This window comes from Erythrolamprus reginae, chromosome 3, assembly GCF_031021105.1.
Source record: "Erythrolamprus reginae isolate rEryReg1 chromosome 3, rEryReg1.hap1, whole genome shotgun sequence".
Taxonomy (NCBI): Eukaryota; Metazoa; Chordata; class Lepidosauria; order Squamata; family Dipsadidae; genus Erythrolamprus; species Erythrolamprus reginae.
In genome coordinates, this window is record NC_091952.1 from 31,627,761 (window position 1) to 31,643,575 (window position 15,815).

Genomic DNA, 15,815 nt, shown 5'->3' on the forward strand with positions numbered 1-15,815 from the left:
TTTGAAATCCTTAAGGCATGCACAACTTCTGATTGTCAAAATTCAATTGGAACACTTGCCATATTTACAACTGATCTCACGGTAAAAATTAAATATTAGGAAATTCTGTTACCACAATCAAAAATTCACTACAAAAGGGGGGGAAAAAACACCACAAACAATATTTTCCAAATATTAAGGGGGGGGAGTAGAGGTTCATTTGTACAAAATCATAGAGCTGTTGCCTTCATAAATTGAGCCAAATGAGGATCAGAGTGATGCCTAATAGAAAAAGGGTTGGGATCTGGGATGAGGGTAAATTCTGATAGTTACTGGAGATGCAGAGGTCAAAAAGATTGCCTTCAAACTTGATTTTTCTAGATTCCCTTTTCAATTTTTCCCAGATAGTCACCATCTCCTCCTGGCACACCCAAAGAGTAGCCATCGCACAATTATGAAATTCATTCCAATATCTGCAAAAGAAAAAGGAAACAACAAGTTATTTACCACCAATATTTATTTATTTATTTATTTTTATTTATTTTGTTTTGTCAAGTACGTATTGGTGGTATAATATTTATATGATATTGTACTAGTAAAAGAGAAACATTAGGACAGGGGACCGAAGGCACTCTGGTGCATTTATGCACGCCCCTTACTGACCTCTTAGGAATCGGGAGAGGTCAATAATGGATAGTCTAAGGGTAAAATTTTGGGGGTTAGGTAATGATACTACAAAGTCTGGTAGTGAGTTCTGTGCATTTGTAGCTCAAGGGTGAACTGTGCTGCTCTCTAAAATCCCATTAAGTGCAAAGAGCACTAAGGACCCCATAGTTCTTTGCCACAAAGTCACAGATAGACATGGGCCATTTATGAAGAACATAACTTGTTATGTATGGCTGTATATAATCCAAATTTGCATAACTGCCGCTGATTGGCTGACATAGCGGCGGGAAATTTAAGCACCTATCAATGGCTAGCCCGCTGCAGGGAACCCTTTAATAGCGGCTTCCCTGCCACCTGCTGGCATTCCATTTTACCTTAGCAATAGCTAAATAAAAGGTGCAGGACTGTTCCTACATGTCGCCTCTTCATTTCCCACGCAATCTAACATAACCTGCCTATCCATCTGTCCATCTACTCTCCATAATATCTGGTTAATTGGTCTATGCATTTATGATCTACTTTAGGTCTTTTTTTATAATAAATGACCTACTTTAATTCTATCCATTATAGAAAGTCAACTCTGAGAAGCAAGAAACTTATCCTCACACAATGACTATAATTAATATATGGTTCCTCTGTACAGAATCTTTTCCAGGTCACAGGAGGATATTGTTCCAAGTATGTAGCAGGATCTCCAAAATAATCCTAATGCAGCTGAAAAGTGAAATATTAGTGCCTGCCATACAAGACCATACACTCCGGAAAGATTTATCTAGTCAAGAATAGGAATTTTTCTAATGGTTTGGGGGGCATTATAGGGAAGCTGAAATATGCAGCTAAATAAGGAGAATCCCACGTGTTGATGTAATTGCTATTTTCTGAGGGTTTTTAATTTTTTTTAGATTGAGCATTTTCTCATATCTATTCAACTAAAGCCTATTTTAGGGCTTCAGAAACACTTTTTGTAAGCTTCCTGCCTGGAAATTGTCACCCTGAGTCCTCAGAGAAGGGTGGCATATAAATCCAATAAATAAATACAATATTTCCATTTATTTTTAGCAGTCTTAGTCAGACAAGATAATAGGGGCAGCAATTAAGGGTTTCAGAGGTAACCCTTCATCTTTTTTTCCCCAAGTATTTTTCAAATATTTTTCAAACTTCAACTCACAGTCCATCCATCTTAACACTGCCAAATCTTTAAAACCTCTGGTTTATGTCGATGCAGACCTTCTAAGTCCTTTTTTGTTGTTGTTCCCTTGTTTGTTTACAAAAATTAGAACTCCTGGTTTCCTAGTTTCTAGTCTGATGCATTAACCCAACACCAAACTGGTGATATCACCAATCTTATATTGTACTTTCATATATCTTGTGCTTTCATATACTGTATTTTTATGGTTTGTTAAAGCAGCCTTAGTGAAAGTAGTATTTTCCAGAAATTTTGTGTTGAAATTTGCAGACTGAGACCAAGAAATAGTGTTGGTGCCACTTTAAACCACCAATATGGCTGTTTTAAGAGAAATATTTATCTAAACAACCCATCACTATATATTCTTACTATATTCTTCATCAATGTAGTGTTTTTCTCCATTTGTTTTTACTTTGTACACTGAAATCCATAGCATAATAAGAAACTCAATCTGTATAGTCTGGAGGACAGAAGGGAAAGGGGGTGACATGATAGAAACATTTAAATATGTTAAAGGGTTAAATAAGATTCAGGAGGGAAGTGTTTTTAATAGGAAAGTAAACACAAGAACAAAGGGGCACAATCTGGGGTTAGTTGGGGGGGGGGAAATCAGAAGCAACATGAGAAAATATTATTTTACTGAAAGAGTAGTAAATGCTTGGAACAAACTTCTAGCAGATGTAGTTGGTAAATTCACAGTAACTGAATTTAAACATGCCTGGGATAAACATATATCCATCCTAAGATAAAATACAGGAAATAGTATAAGGGCAGACTAGATGGACCAGGAGGTCTTTTCTGCCGTCAATTTTCTATGTTTCTAAACCAGTATAAAATTGACAAGGTAGGTTTTGCCAACTTGCATGAAAAATATTAAAGCATTGGATGATTTCAGATATTAAATTATCCTCGGGAGAGAGCCTCTACCATGTGGTGATGCCCAGGGCAATTGCTTCCCACTTAAAAAGTCCCTGAATCATACTAAAAGAGCCTCTAGTTGACTGCCAACTGTCAAGAACTCATTAAATAAAAGAAATGTGTCAGAAGGAATCTTCTAAGACAATAATGAGAGAGATTGGTGCAAAACAAGGTGAACTCTGCTTTGATTTTCTACATTGTTTCCTCTGAATCCTGCAGCAATGTAGTGAGTGCTGGAGTAAGGAGAAGCAATCCAGCGTGAAAGCAGTTGGATGTTTAAAATAAAAATAAAAAGGAAGGAGGTGTAACTAGTAAGGACTGAAGTGGCAATTTATCAGAGATCTCCAAATCAAGATTCTCTCTTTTTCATTCTTCCCCTTTCAACTGGATAATTTCAATTTCCCAAAGCCTGGTTTTTACAGACTTTATTTGTTTGGGAATCAAATTATGTCCCGTGCTCTGTCAGTTCTAGATTTTGGGAGATGTTGCATAATTCAACCCCTCTAAAGCAGGAGTGAAATTCAAAATTTTCCCCTACCGGTTCTGTGGGAGTGGCTTGGTGGGCGTGGCAGAATAAAGGATATTGCAAATTGTCCATTCCCACCCCAATCTGGGGCCAGCTAAACATGGTATTTGCCAGCTCTCCAAACTACTCAAAATTTCTGTTACCGGTTCTCTAAAACCTGTAAGAACCTGCTGAATTTCACATCTGCTCTAAAGGCAAATAAACCAAAACAAAACTAATTCCATTATAGATCATTTTTCAAAACAATTATTCTAATTGTATTGTCTCTAATGAGCCTTTTCTTCTTGTAGACAGCAGAAACCCAGAAACCTATTCAGAAAAGATGCTAGTTTTAAATGCACAACAGTACTGGAGAAGGCTATGATGTTCAACATCGACAAGAGCAAAGTCCTTCACCTAGGTAAATAAACCCTGGACACACATACAGCCTGGGAGAAACCCCTCTCAGCAGTAGCAACGGCGAAAGAGACCTCGGAGTCTTGGTGGATAATCAACTAAACATGAGCCAACAATGTGCAGCAGCAGCCAAAAAAGCCAATACAATACTAAGCTGCATCAACAGGGGAATACACTCCAAGACCAGGGAAGTCTTAATACCACTCTACTAAGCCCTGGTCAGACCACACCTGGTGTACTGTGTTCAGTTCTGGTCACCACACTTCAAAAAAGACATTGAAACTCTGGAGAAGGTGCAGAAAAGAGCAACCAAAATGATCAGGGGTCTAGAAATAAAGACTTACGAAGAGAGACTGTGGGAACTGGGCATGGATAGCCTAGAGAAAAGGAGGGCCAGAGCGGACATGATAGCAGTCTACAGGTATACGAGGGGTTGCCACCGAGAGGAGGAGATCACTTTATTCTCCAGGGCACCAGAGGGCTGGACGAGGAACAACGGCTGGAAGCTGACCAAGGAGAGATTCAACCTGGAAATAAGGAAGAACTTCCTGATGGTCAGAACGATCAACCAGTGGAACAACCTACCAGCGGACGTTGTGAACTCCAATACTCTGGACATTTTTAAGAGGAAATTGGACTGCCATTTGGCTGGGATGCTATAGGGTTTCTGCTTAGGCAGGGGGTTGGACTTGATGACCCGCATGGTCCCTTCCAACTCTAACAATAAATAAATAAATAAATAAATAAATAAACAAACAAACAAATAAATAAATAAATAAATAAATGTTTTTTGGATACAACTCTTGTTTCATAACAATGGGGACTTTGTTTACTGTATTTTGTGCTAGAACCTCTCAGGAACCCCAATTGTCCCTGATGCATAGGTACTAAGAAGACCTATGAGGTTCACACAACAGAGTGCTTCTTCACAAACAGGGGGAAAAGAAAAATATGACATGGGAGCAGGAAAATGCCATCAACACAACAAATGTATTGTCTGCTAGGAATCTGTGACCAATATAACATGGGTATGGACAAACTTTTCAGTACAGTATTCATGTATTATTTAATTATTTTCTTACTTCTTTGCTTTAACAAATGTATCTTTTTCTTTTATGTACGCTGAGAGCATATGCACCAAGACAAATTCCTTGTGTGTCCAATCAGACTTGGCCAATAAAATTCTATTCTATTCTATTAAACCGCATTCTCTAATGCTAGCAAATACTCAGGCTGGCTAACAAAATTTAGGAAAAACGGAGTGTCAAAAGGTTTAAAGAAAATCAGCAATACTAAAATCAATGAACAATTAAGAACCTCGCAAAAAGATTAACATTTTTTTTCTAAATGCTGAGAGATTGGTAGCAGATATAACTCCTGAGCAACAGCATCCTATCAGCTGAGAGCAACACTTCTTGGTCAAGAACCAGAAAAATAATCCAATAGGGGCATTTTGAAAAGGACTTCTCCCTGAATGCCAGGTTTGGATAATTGTACCCTGAGTTATCTGAGCTTTCAAAGCCAAGACCAACATCTTAAATCATGTTTGGCAAGTAACTGGCAGTACAGTACTGCACATCTTTCGAACTGGGAACTATGATTCCTCTCCCTAACTATACGTTTTACATCAAGCCATACTCTGCAATAGCTCTGTTATTTTTTTTCTCCTTGTGGAAACATTTTATTACATTTCTCATCTTCACTTTTTCTCAAGGTTGCACATTGTCATATTGTTCATTGTTCATGAATGTGTTCCTTCAGCACTGAATCAGGAACCACTTGATTTTAGTCAAGCTTTATTATCAGACTATTGGTTTATTTCCCATTACTTTCTGTACCATTGCTATGCATTTCTTCACATCTTGGATACATAAATGAACCTTATGCCAGCACACATTTAAGTTTGAAGGTTCTTCTGGTAATTGGTTTTTCTTTTCTTTTCGACAAAAAGTGAACTGAGTTTTAGAAAATCTTGTTCTGTTGTGTGATAGATGAGGAAAGAACAAATAGCCTTGGCATCTTTTTGGAATCTGTTGGTCCCCAGTGGTAGCATAAACTAAAACACTAATGCCATATAAGTCTGAATTATTTTTATTTTAACAGCTTTAGTACTGTTATAGAAGCTTCCAAGTCTGAATGTACTTACTTACTTACTTACTTACTTACTTACTTACTTACTTACTTACTTACTTATTGAATTTATATGCCGCCCCTCTCCGAAGACTCAGGGCGGCTAACATAATCATAAAACAGCATACAATAATGATCTAATACTAAAAACGAGTAAAAACCCATTAATATAAAAAACCAAACATACATACAGACATACCATGCATAAAATTGTAAAGGCCTAGGGCGAAAGGGAATCTCAATTCCCCCATGCCTGGCGGCAGAGGTGGGTTTTAAGTAGCTTACAAAAGGCAAGGAGGGTGGGGGCAATTCTAATCTCTGGGGGGAGTTGGTTCCAGAGTGCCGGGGCCGCCACATAGAAGGCTCTTCTCCTGGGTCCCACCAAGCGGCATTGTATAGTTGACGGGACCAGGAGAAGACTCACTCTGTGGGACCTAACTGGTCACTGGGATTCGTGCAGCAGAAGGCGGTCCCTGAGATAATCTGGTCCGGTGCCATGAAGGGCTTTATAGGTCATAACCAACACTTTGAATTGTGACCGGAAACTGATCGGCAACCAATGTACTTCCCACTCCCTCACTTATCTTTGTGTGAACTAAGGAGGATGTGACTGAGAGATTTTTCTCAAGTTATTTATTTTTTTGGCCCAGGAACCATTAAAAGATAGTGGCTCTTCCCCCTACCCTTCTCTATCCCCAATACTCAATCTGAAGGAGATGTATCTAGCTTTTAATATCCCACTTTAGCTGCAGTGGTGGACTCATAAGCCTCTCCACTGCCATTGTCTTTCATGATAAACACAGGTAATTTTGTGCAGAAGCTGCAAAGTGACTGATGGATTTAAATCATCCAGTTCAAATCTTCAGTGAATTCATGCTGACCTTGTATAAATCTCTCCCTGTTGTCCTCAACTCCACCTTCCCTATTGGGGGAAAAATGAGCTATATAGTTGTCGGCTATAAATAAATTAACTGCCTTGAAGTGGCCCTGGGTTGGAAGGGATCTGATCTGATGGCTCAACTGCTAATTCTCTGCCTTACAAGGCAGAGTCCACAGGATCAAATCCCAGTAAGGAAGGGTGTGGCTAGCTGATGAGGCCAGAACAAGGCCGAAATGGGACCATCCTAGTCTCCCTTAATTTTAAAATTCCAGCTAAAAAAACATTTGACACATACAGAATATAGTTGTCGGCTATAAATAAATTAACTGCCTTGAAGTGGCCCTGGGTTGGGCCTAGAGGCAAAAAGGAGCTGTGATGTTCCTTCAAATATACCAGGGTGATCCGACATAAAAAAACATATAGCCCCTCCCTGGTACACAGCTGGAAGGGATCTGATCTGATAGCTCAACTGCTAATTCTCTGCCTTACAAGGCAGAGTCCATAGGATCAAATCCCAGTAAGGAAGGGTGTGGCTAGCTGATGAGGCCAGAACAAGGCCGAAATGGGACCATCCTAGTCTCCCTTAATTTTAAAATTCCAGCTAAAAAAACATTTGACACATACAGAATATAGTTGTTGGCTATAAATAAATTAACTGCCTTGAACTGGCCCTAGGTTGGGCCTAGAGGCAAAAAGGAGCTGTGACGTTCCTTCAAATATACCAGGGTGATCCGACATAAAAAAACATATAGCCCCTCCCTGGTACACAGCTGGAAGGGATCTGATCTGATAGCTCAACTGCTAATTCTCTGCCTTACAAGGCAGAGTCCATAGGATCAAATCCCAGTAAGGAAGGGTGTGGCTAGCTGATGAGGCCAGAACAAGGCCGAAATGGGACCATCCTAGTCTCCCTTAATTTTAAAATTCCAGCTAAAAAAACATTTGACACATACAGAATATAGTTGTCGGCTATAAATAAATTAACTGCCTTGAACTGGTGAGGTAGTTAAAGAGTTAATGTGTGCCTTCCCTCTTAATCAACCCATTTTACATCATATCCCACATATCATATCCGTCTGCTTACGTATAAGCACATTCCTATTCTCTTCCTTCTTCTCTACGCCATGTTTTTTAGCTGCTTGATAAAGTGTCTCTCACAGCACAGTTATTTTCTGTTTTAAAATAAAGAATGTTTGTTTTGATTTAATACTGCCTGAGTCTCCTTTTGAATCCATCCCTCCGCCTTATCAGTTAATAAGGCGACAAACTAAACTTAACAACCTTGTTGTGATGTTTGTCCATCGTTTTCAAAGAGGACCTTGACATCTTGGAAGGGATGTCAAGACTTGTGTGTGAATTGGATTAAGGCAGTGTTTCTGAATTATTTTCTGTTATGCCCCCCCCTAGGAAAAAGTAAACATTTTGTGCCCCCCCAACTCTCCGCCGGGATGATTGTTTGCAATATTTAGCATGTTTTCACTGAAAAAACTCAAGCGGCTTATCAGCATGATTGGAGTGAAATGTGTTTAAGTGATGCCTTAATTTATTTGGCTTCATGCTGTCCTCTGCCAACATTTTTAGACACAGTAAACATACTGATCTTTCCTCGTCTCCCACCGTAGTCACAGTGAAGTCAAGTGTTATGTGCGCTTCATCATCACTGAGCAGCAAAAGTTTTGGGTTCAATTGTGTCAAGGACTATCTGTACAGTAATCTGCATCATCATCATCATCTAGTACTAGAATTCCACATACAGTAATGTTCTTTACATTGGAATCCCTTCTTCTGTCCTCTACCAAACACTTAGTTTTCCTTTATTAATCCCTTAGAAACATAGAATACTGGTGGCTGAAAAAGACCTCTTGGTCCATCTAGTCTGACCTTTTACTATTTCCTGTATTTTACCTTCATTTTATTACATGAAAAATGCCTTTGCCCTCTTCTATCTGGTCTTTTCTTTCATGTACAATGAGAGCATATGCACCAAAGACAAAATTCCTTGTGTATCCAATCACAGTTGATCAATAAAGAATTCTATTCTCTATTCTATTCTATTCCATTCTATTCTATTCTCAGCTTCTAATCTAATTTATTGTGGCTTCTTCATTCCCCATCCCAATAGTTCTTCTCACACAGTTTTCACAGGACAGTGTTTCTCCAGAACTTCCGCCTTTTTCCTTTGTTGTTTTGTACATTTCCTAGTTTACCTATAAACACTATAACTATGTCCAGCATTTCATCCTTGGAACCTTCAATGATCGGCATTTATTTCCTCCCATTCTCATGTCTGTTTATAATCATGCTCTGCTCAGATTTGCTGCAAGCTAAATTTCCAACATCTTGATGTTTTTGCTATTTTACTGCCTTCTTCTTGCACCTGATTAGATTAAAGTTAAATAAAACAGATGTGCTTGCATTCTCCTCAGTCCTCTGGCTGTGAAGCTGCCCAAGGTGGCAAATCAAGCCTAGCAAAGAACAGTGGGGATAGCAAAATGCTATCATTATGGCTTAATATTGGTAGTTAGAAAGCACATAGTTTAAAGTTAAAGGCAATTGCAGACCGAGGAAATACAACAAGCACCACAAAACAAATGATAAAGCTATATTCATTAAAGCTTTGAAGGTTATGTTATTAAAGTGAGTGGAGAAATTATGCGAGATAAAGGATGAACTCCATCCTAGCACTATAGCCCTAACTCCATATCATTGTCTCCTTATAATTGCCTTAAATCAAAGAATTTGGATACTGGAATATCCAATCATGTTATAACCAGGATTGAAGGGCACAGATAGGCTGGAAGCCACCACACTGAATTGGTAGCCAACCAAAACTGCTCAGGCTCCAAATTGCATTCACAGAACCAGATTTCTTAAAATTCCATTCTTTATTTGAAACCAAATACATGTTTCATAAGAGGAAGCAGAACATGCTTTGCCTTTGCTATCTACAAAATGACATTGCCAATTGTGTTTAGAATCTAGGGATCTAACATATCAATAACGCACAGCAAGCACTTCTCGACAATGAAGGATTGGTTCTCTTGTATTGGTATTGACTTTAATCAGTCTTTTGCTTTTAATTGATGGTAGCCTTTGAGGAACTGCCTATGTTAGCACTCCCAGTGATAAAACATAGTACATCAAAGCCAGTTTCAAAATAAAGCTCCCTTCAATTGTTGTGGTTCCTATGGCAAAGCAGAAAGATGGAACCATTTTATGTGGGTAACAGAAAAGTATTACATGGCATTGGACTAGATTACTTGCGGACCGCCTTCTGCTGCATGAATCCCAGCATCCGCTTAGGTCCCACAGAGTCGACCTTTACCAACTAGACCAGTGTTTTTCAACCAGTGTGCCGTGAGACATGGTCAGGTGTGCCGCGAAGCTCAGAGAGAAAGAAAGCAAGAGAGAGAGAAAGCAAGAGAGAGAGAAAGCAAGAGAGAGAGAAAGCAAGAGAGAGAAAGAGCGAGAGAGAGAGAAAGAGAACAAGAGAGAAAGAAAGCAAGAGAGAGGGAAAGAGAACAAGAGAAAGAAAGAGAGAGAGAGAGAAAGAGAGAGAAAGAAAGCAAGAGAGAGAGAGAAAGAGAGGGAGGGAAGGAGAGAGAGAGAGAAAGACATAGAGGGTCATAGGGAGGGAGAAAGAGAGCAAAAAAGAGAGGAAGGAAGGAAGAGAAAGAAAGAAAGAAGGATGGAGAGAGAGAGAAAGAGGAAGAAAGGGAGAGAAAGAGGAAGGGAGAAAGAAATAGAGCAAAGGGGAGGAAGAGAGAGAGAGAATTTTTTTGTCCAAACTTTTTTTACCCCCATTCCCACCCCCACCCGGCTCAATGTGCTCCAGGGTTTCATAAATGTAAAAAATGTGCCGCGGCTCAAAAAAGGTTGAAAATCACTGAACTAGACAATGTCGCTTGGCAGGGCCTAGGGGAAGAGCCTTCTCTGTGGGGGGCACGGCCCTCTGGAATCAGCTCCCCCCAGAGATTTGTACTGCCCCCACCCTCCTCACCTTCCGTAAGAATCTGAAAACCTATCTATGCTCCCCTAGCCTCTGGCCAATGAGTATGAGTTATGTCTGTGGTCTGAATCTGAATGAATGGTTTTTAATGTTTTAGCTTTTTTAGAATGCTTTTAGATTAGTTATTTATATTAATTGGATTTCAGATGTTTTATCGTATACTGTTCTTTGATATGTTGTGAGCCGCCCTGAGTCCATGTAGAGAGGCAGCATACAAGTCCAATAAATAAATAAATGAATGAATGAATGAATGAATGAATGAACAAATGAACAAATGAATGAATAAATAAATAAACAAATAAAATTTTTAGCCAATTAAAAGACGTGAGACGAACTACAGTACTATGAGAATGGAAACCTTCATTTTTCCATTAGTATTTGGAGAATATTCAGTGGAAACATTCACAGAGGAGAAAAGGAAAGGGGATATCAGTCATTCTGATTTAGAAGGTTGACGGGACAAGAAGCAATGAATGGAAGCTAATCAACAAAAGAACCAATTTAGACTAAGGAGAAATTTCCTGACAGAACAGTTGATCAATGGAACAGTTCCAAATGCTACAACACTGGATGTTTTTAAGAAGATGTTGGATAACTATCTATCTGCAATGGCATAAATAAGGTTTCCTGCTTGAGCAAGGTATTGGACTAGAAGACCTTCAAGGTCCCTTCCAACTCTATTATTCTCTTATTCTAAATGGGCTCAAGAGACAACTATATTCAATATATACATCGTGATAGGGGTCCCCAAATTGGCAACTTTAAGACTTGAACACCCAGAATTCTCCAAACAGCTATGCTGGCTGGAGAATTCTGGGAGTTGCAGTCCACAAGTCTTAAAGTTGCCAAGTTTGAAGACCCCTGGTTTAGAGGTTTGCTGCTCACCCACAAACAACCTGCAATCCTTGCAGCAGACTCTGGTTCATTTTGTCTTCTTCAGCTTCTTCTTCATATCTAGCCATGTTCTCTCCTAATTTTAAGATGCAGCCAGAGAAATCTTGATAAATATTTTCACACCGAGTTTCTGCCGTCAGTAGCTTGAGCAAGTACCCTGCAAATGGAAAGGTGATTAAGGTAGCATCTAATAATAGCACACAATTTTTCCCCATTTCATCCAAAAAACAAGATGCATTTCCCTTAAATAAGCAGTATAAAATGCATGTGTGCAACTCACACACACATACACAGAAATGGTGGTTATATAAAAGAAGAAAAACCAAAATTAAGTGCCAAGTAGAATTCTGCTTGAAACATTGCATTAAGCCATAACGTAATTCTCATATCATTTGAGAGTCATAATGTATGATTGGTGTTACGTAAACCAAACCAGTTGTGGGGTTTATTCAATAAACCATGTTTTATCAATTATGGCATCACATAGTAAGACACACCTGGCTTGACAAGAGTAGTGGTAGGGATTTTGACCCGGAAAATACATGATTTCTAAAGGAGGGACTAAACAATGAGTATTATTCCTTGTAAACTGCGGTCTTTCACGAGGCTGTTTCAAACATACAATAGAAAAAGAGATGCGCTTGGTCCTTAAAAGAAAAAAGCAGCCACAAAGAAGAGAACGAATCAGTACATGAACAGAAGAGTAAACTTGCTTCGTTCTAAATTCGCCATCCCTGCTTTCGGCAAGCCCCACCATCTTAACTGAATTCTTAAAAGTGTTCTTATATAGAAACAGAGAAACAGAGAAGATTGATGGCAGAAAAAAGATTTTATGGTCCATCTAGTCTGCCCTTGTACTATTTGCATGTTATCTTGCGATGGATATATGTTTATCCCAGGCATGTTTAAATTCAGTTACTGTGGATTTACCAACCACATCTGCTGGAAGTTTGTTCCAAGCATCTACTACTCTTTCAGTAAAATAATATTTTCTCACGTTGCTTCTCATCTTTCGCCCAACTAACCTCAGATTGTGCCCCCTTGTTCTTGTGTTCACTTTCCTATCAAAAACACTTCCCTCCTGAACCTTATTTAATCCTTTAACTTATTTAAATGTTTTAAATCATGTCCCCCCCCTTTCCCTTCTGTCCTCCAGACTATACAGATTGAGTTCATTAAGTCTTTCCTGATAAGTTTTATGCTTAAGACATTCCACCAATTTTGTAGCCCGTCTTTGGACCCGTTCAATTTTATCAATGTCTTTTTGTAGGTGAGGTCTCCAGAACTGAACACGGTATTCCAAATGTGGTCTCACCAGCGCTCTATATAGCGGGATCATAGCTCTATACAGGGGGATTTTTGGAAACGAAAAATGGATTTAACTAAGTTTGTAAGTCAGTAGTTGTTCCATCACTAATACTATCCCGCACGAGCTCTTCTATCGCCTTATCAATTTCGGCGTGCATAAGCGCACCATTGCGCCTACCGTCCCTGTCCTACTGTCCTATTGTCTTCTTCTTTTATCTGTTATCTAATACATGCTTGACGAAATATAAATAAATAAAATAAATAAAGTTAGGATAGGAACGTTTCCCGCAAACCTTCTAAACGAGGCAGAGAAAGAGGAAAAACATCCGTTCTTGCCCAGCAAACCGTGTCTGGATTATTTTTATTTTAAAGTTCCCTTTATCATTTGGTCCCCCGCTCCCACGTACCCAGCCAGAGAATATCATTCCCGATGGACCGGTGCCCGCTATGGGGACGAGATTTGGACTTACCCAGTGTGATGAGTAGCAGCGCCGCGCCGGGTCGGAGCGCCATGGTGGCCGCTGTGGTTGTTTGGTTCAGAGACTCCCGGTAAACTGGGTCGCCGCCCCCGGCAGCTTTCCCATCCCTCTTCCCTGGAGGAGGAAGTCTCCACGCGTGGCAGAAAGTGCCGCGATTCCCATTCGAAGCGCGCTTTGCTCTGCTTGCTTTTGCTGTCGCTCAGGTCGGGGTTTTGTGAAACAGCCACGCGAGACGGACACGGTGGGGTTGTGGGGGGGGGGAGTCGCGGATGGAAGGAGGCAGGGAAGAAAAAAGAGGGAGAGGGCAGAACCAGCCCACTTTCAAGAAATGATCAATGCCTGGAACTCACTACCTGACTCTGTTGTTTCTTCCTCTAACCCCAAGATCTTCAACCTTAAATTATCTACTGTTGACCTCTTCCCTTTTCTAAGAGGTCTGTAAAGGGCGTGCATAAGCGCACTATTGTGCCTACCGTCCCTGTCCTACTGTCTTATTATCGAATAGAATAGAATAGAACAGAACAGAACAGAATTCTTTATTGGCCAAGTGTGATTGGACACACAAGGAATTTGTCTTGGTGCATATGCTCTCAGTGTACATAAAAGAAAAAGATACATTTGTCAATAATCACGTGGTACAACACTTAATGATTGTCATAGGGGTAAAATAAGCAATGAAGAAAAACATCAATATTAATAAAAATAAAGCCACAAGTTACAATCATACAGTCTTAAGTGGGAGGAAATGGGTGATAGGAATGATGAGAAAAAAAACTAGTAGAAATAGAAGTGCAGGCTTAGTAAAAAGTTTGACAGTGTTGAAGGAATTATTTATTTAATAGAGTGAGGGCGTTCAGGGATTGGGGAATGTTCTTGTGTCTAGTTGTCTTGGTGTGCAGTGCTCTGCATCCTCTTTATCACTTCTTTATACTTTGTTATGTTAATACAAACTATAATTCTATCCTTGTATGACAAATGTATAATAAATAAAATAAAGCCAGTAGGCTCCTGTCACTTGATCTTAGCCCCCAATTGGAGTAGATTGGTTAATAGAAAACAAGATTTAAAAGCATGACTAATAAAAGAATTGTGTATTTTTGTTGTGTGCTATTTAAACTAGAATTAATTATGTTAGATTAAAATAATTGGACTTTGAACTATGATTGAGGATATTTACTATTTTTATTTTAGAGAAATTTTTAAATATACTGTATGTATGTTTATTGAAGCTACATGTTCTGTTGTGTAAGAATGTGTTTTTAAAGAGAAACCAAAATATGTTAAAGTATGTGGAAACTTATGAATTCTGAGTGAAATTTTATGTTTGGTTAAACAATGTACATAGAGATTTAATTATTAAATTTAATAAGAGCTGAGAAGGGGGAATGAAATAATGGTTGTGACTCAGATGACAAAGGAGGAAGCATTAGATAGCCAGGGTGGCACAGTGGTTGAGTGCAGCACTACAGACTACTTCAGCTAACTGCTAGCTATAGTTCAGCAGTTCAGATCTCACCACCTGCTCAAGGTTGACTCAGCCTTCCATCCTTCTCTCCTTTAGCGAGGGCTGTAAAAGCACTATCAAGCAGTATATAAGTCTAATAGCTAATGCTATTATATACCTAAAATTAAAATAGAATGGAATGAATACAGAGATATAATAAAGGAAAGTTATGATAAATGTATTTATTTATTTATTAGATTTGTATGCTGCCCCTCTCCATAGACTTGGGGTGGCTCACAGCAATAATAAACAATATATAACAAATCTAATAATTTAATAGAAACACTAAAAACCCCATTATTAAAAGCAAAAATACACACAAACATACCATACATAAACTGTGTAGGCCCAGGGAAGATGTTTCAATTCCCCCATGCCTGACTGCAGAGGTGGGTTTTAAGGAGTTTACGAAAGACGAGGAGGGTGGGGGCAGTTCTAATCTCTGGGGGGAGCTGGTTCCAGAGGGTCGGGGCCGCCACAGAGAAGGCTCTTCCCCTGGGTCCCGCCAAACGGCATTGTTTAGTTGACGGGACCCAGGGAAGGCCAACTCTGTGGGACCTAATCGGTCGCTGGGATTCGTACAGCAGAAGGCAGTCCCGGAGATATTCTGGCCCGATGCCATGAAGGGCTTTATAAGTCATAACCAACATTTTGAATTGTGACCAGAAACTGATCGGCAACCAATGCAGACTGTGGAGTGTTGGTGTAACATGGGCATACCTACGGAAGCCCATGATTGCTCTTGCAGCTGCATTCTGCACGATCTGAAGTTTGCAAACACTTTTTAAAGGTAGCCCCATGTAGAGAGCATTACAGTAGCCGAACCTCGAGGTGATGAGGGCATGAGTGACTGTGAGCAGTGAGTCCCAGTCCAGATAGGGCCGCAACTGGTGCATCAGGCGAACCTGGGAAAATATAGAGATTAAAAATTAAACTAGTT

The 15,815-nt window shown here is 39.6% G+C and overlaps 1 protein-coding gene across 1 annotated transcript; it reads right to left on the minus strand.

Moving 5' to 3' along the window:
* Nucleotides 1–226: 226 nt before the first annotated feature.
* Nucleotides 227–13,405, minus strand: LOC139165609 (neuritin-like). The gene is made up of 3 exons (XM_070748815.1): nucleotides 13,363–13,405; nucleotides 11,576–11,741; nucleotides 227–452 (listed from the first exon to the last, which is right to left on the minus strand). The coding sequence occupies exons 1-3, from the start codon at nucleotides 13,403–13,405 to the stop codon at nucleotides 227–229; spliced, it is 435 nt and encodes a 144-aa protein (XP_070604916.1).
* Nucleotides 13,406–15,815: the final 2,410 nt, after the last annotated feature.